This window comes from Quercus lobata, chromosome 7 (assembly GCF_001633185.2).
Source record: "Quercus lobata isolate SW786 chromosome 7, ValleyOak3.0 Primary Assembly, whole genome shotgun sequence".
NCBI classification, from domain to species: domain Eukaryota; kingdom Viridiplantae; phylum Streptophyta; class Magnoliopsida; order Fagales; family Fagaceae; genus Quercus; species Quercus lobata.
Genome location: NC_044910.1, coordinates 10,182,141 through 10,186,067, shown reverse-complemented (window position 1 = coordinate 10,186,067; position 3,927 = coordinate 10,182,141). Strand labels below are relative to the sequence as shown.

The 3,927-nt window shown below is 32.1% G+C and overlaps 1 protein-coding gene across 1 annotated transcript; it reads right to left on the bottom strand.

Annotated features, from left to right (window-relative positions):
• Nucleotides 1–1,845: 1,845 nt before the first annotated feature.
• Nucleotides 1,846–3,316, bottom strand: LOC115953632 (syntaxin-52-like). Its single transcript, XM_031071369.1, has 4 exons — nucleotides 3,292–3,316; nucleotides 2,506–2,709; nucleotides 2,341–2,409; nucleotides 1,846–2,183 (listed from the first exon to the last, which is right to left on the bottom strand). The coding sequence occupies exons 2-4, from the start codon at nucleotides 2,567–2,569 to the stop codon at nucleotides 2,083–2,085; spliced, it is 234 nt and encodes a 77-aa protein (XP_030927229.1). The 5' UTR covers nucleotides 2,570–2,709; nucleotides 3,292–3,316; the 3' UTR covers nucleotides 1,846–2,082.
• Nucleotides 3,317–3,927: the final 611 nt, after the last annotated feature.

Here is a 3,927-nt window from a genome sequence, read left to right as displayed (position 1 = left end):
AAAGTTTAATTACATATCAACAAAAGTTCTATAATGAAAGTAAATTTAGATACAGCAACAGGAAACAACATAAAGAACATATCTCTAGGACACCTTGAAAAAAATTATTAATAAAAAGATTATCTTAGAAAAGGGATATAATACATACGAACCTCTTTCAAAAAATGGCTTTGAGTGATTGCATAAAGCATAATAATTGAAAAATATTTGAAGTGTTGATAAAAATTCAAGGATAGTGAAAGAGACAGCTCCTGCAACTTGCTTCCAATTTTTTTTTTTTTTTAGAGTGGGGGAAGGGCTGGGTGGTCAACAAAAAATAAATTGATCCTACAATCAAATAAAACCTTTTAGCAAAAAAAAAATACAAAGACAAATATAAAAATCAGAGTATTATCATCACTTTTAAGTTGGTGGAGATATCTGGAAAACCTAAAAAACTGACTGATCCTTGAAAGTAAGAGCTATCTTATGTTGAAGCATAGAAGGTTATCCAGAATTGGGCTGACAATTGATGAAACAAGATGACACATTTGTAATTAAAACATTGACCAAGAATCATTATCTATGATGGAAAAAAGAAAAAAAAAATTAACTAAAAGAATTTATACTAAAACCTGATCAGCAATTAAACCCGTGACCATAATTAAAGAGAAATACAAGCTGCTTGTTCAAACAGAAAGATAACAAGATCCGTTCAGAGTCAAATGGAACTCAACCTATGTGATATTCTTAGTTTCCAAATCTTTCTACACAGCTGGTACCAAGACCAAAGAAAAGTGGCGGGTGCAGTAAATTGATAGCTGGCATAAAACTAGTCAAAATGCATGAATGAGAATCCTTGCCCAAAAAAGAGAGTGATTTAACTCAAGATAGTATAACCTTCAATACAATATAATGATAGGAAAAGATATAAACAGTCAACCATGAATAGTTGGGATTAAGACTTAGTCAAGTTGAGTTGAACTGAAACTATAATAAAAATGACATATGTCAAGTGGTATATGCAGAATATCAAGACTATAAGCAAGCAACCAAATTACATCTTAATTATTATTTTCAGTAATATTAAGAACAACCTTGTCAAAGTAAACCCAGCTATCACCTCAACATATTCATATTACAAATTGGCCACAACTGAAAATAGAGGACATTAGGAGCCCAATTCTAGAAGAAAAATTATCACATAACAGAACATAGGTCAAAATTAGTTCTTTGGAAATTCAAGCATTCCTACACTCTCAATCAGTCAAAAACAGCCAACCAGACAACAAGACTAGGACCCAATGAATATCAGATAAGAGGATCTGACCAACTCCTTTCAACAGATTTACATTGCTCAAAGCAACCTGCTTCCTCAATTAAAAGATCACATACATATCTATGCTTGCAAACGAATACACAAACATACACACATACAGGTATTGAAGAAATTTACTAAAATAATAAAAGTTTAGTAAAAGTTAAACATATCAAAATAAAATAAACTGCGAACTTTTGTTCATGACGCTTATTCAATCTTTAATGGGTTTTGTTGCGTGCAAACAAAAAAAAAATTAATATTTTCCCTAACTTTTTTCTTTTATCCTTTTTTATTAAAGGAAAAAAAAAAACACTCAAAAACAAAATTTGAATTATACATAAACCTACTAGTCATATAATTCTACAAAATATAAAATAAAGTTAAATACCTACCAAAAAAAAAAAAAAACTAAGTATGGATTTAGATTAGTTATTTGTTAGTGAGTGGAGACTCACACCATAGATAACATCTGGTTTGGTAAAATTTTAGAGAAAGAGAGGTAAAGTCAAAATAAAAATTTATTTATGCTTTATACAATTTCTAATATTAGTATCCAAGACAAAGGTCAATGAGTCGTGACAAACGAAGAGATCTACCATTCCTAGAACTTCAAATTCATGTTAAATTATTTAGTTTAAGAAGTCTACAGAGCCTATTTTCTCAAATTATTTTAATACCAAAAAAATAGATGTTGGTTTTTTAACATGGTTATCCCCTACACTCAAGTTCTGGAGGTCAAAGTGTTAAAAATTTGGATGCTTTGGTGCAAAAAAAAGTGAACACTACCATGCACAAGGATTCAAGGTTGATAAGAGTGCAACAATAGCAATGGTGTAACCTGTAGGTGGAAATCCGTTGAGTCCACATGCTGGTCCAAGGTATCCTGCTTATTGCAAAAGATGGAAAAACATAAAGTTATGAGGCTGCAGAAGTCATAAGCACAAATAGGATGGGGAACATCAAGGAAAAAGAAAAACAAATGGAGACCACATCAGTAAAAGACCCAACCAAAAGCCTAGTATGTAGGTTAAGTTTCTCACTGACTGCCAATGCAATGTGTTTTGTACTTGTTACTGTCTCCTCCAATTTTTCAAGATCTTCATTTTGTTCTGCTTTGAAAGATAGTATGTAACTCAGATTACAAATGTATATACTCTAATCCAAGTAGCATAAGAAGTACATGCATCCAAGTAAGAATCACATACCTTTCATAATTTGCCACCGAAAGCCAATAAGTCCGTGGTTGTTCAAGCCATTTGTTCTGTTCATGATGTCACACGGCTTTATATTAGGCCCAAGCAAGCTATCTCTATTGTTGAAGCTGGACGTGTTAAGAGTGCAGCCATCTGGTTGACTTTGGAACTCAATTTTTTTAACATGCCCTGCCGTCGATTCATCTCTTTCTAGTTCTGTTCATCAGCAGAGGAAAGTGTTAATAAGGATGTCAGGATAATGGTTAGGGCTTAGATGAGGTTGTCAGGATAATGGCTAAGTGATTGAATTCATTCCTTCTTAACAACTTAAACTATTGGGAAAATCAATACATCATCTTAGTATCAACGAAAATGGTCCTAAATTCAAATTCTATCTCCACTCAACTTCCCATTTTAAAATTTTCAAAATCCCACATGTTGGACCTCAAGACTTTGGGCCCACATATGGGGGGGAGTGTTAGGGATAATTGTTAAATGATTCTTTTCTATCAATTTAAGCTTTTAGGAGAATCAGTAATTAATCAAAGGATAAGGTGAAAACAGTAAAAGAACATTTTGAATTTCATAGAAAAGAAGGTAACTGTTGCTTTATAAAGATTACTTACCTACAATTACATGTTGCACCGATTTGGCTATCATATGAATATAAATTAAAACCAAAAATCCTAAACCACTCCATCCCAAGTAAATTTTCAACACTTTAAATACTTTGGTGAAGTGAGACTTTAAAACCTGATAGCAGAAAATATGAATTTTGATGCGATGCTGAAGAAATACCACATAACAACCAACCACTGCAGGAATGCATCATGTAGACAACAACAGCATGTATGCAAGGACAAACAACAAGAGCAAGAGATGTCCTGCAGTCCGTCAAGAGCTTGGAATTAAAACTTTTAAATACACATGCCAAAGCAAGAAAATAACAAATTCTTTCTCCCTTATGACCAATACTTAACAAAGTACTTAAAACTGATGCAACATAATATAGAGAAAAACAAAACAGTAATTAAATAAATGTTATTTCACTAAAGGTTATTTCACTTTAAAAAATCAATTGTCTTAAGTTTACCACGTTGCAAAGTTGATTATAAAAATAAAATTAAAAAAAGTTCAGAAAATTTACAACACAATTGCATTCACAAATAAAGTTGAAAAAAGGAAGTCAACACAAGTATAATCCAGTTTACCAACTCCACTTTGCAGGATTTCTTTGGTGCCTGTCATTAAATGAGACAAAAACTTCAATCGTGTAGCGTCAAATATAAAAAATGATCACCTTATAGAGGAGCCTGGAATTAAACATTAGGGAACTGCTAAGAGTTGTTAGTAAGGAAAAAAAAATCAACTCACATTTAGAGCAGAAAAGTTACTTTGCAGGATTTCTTTGGTGACTGTAATTCAACGTCAAAG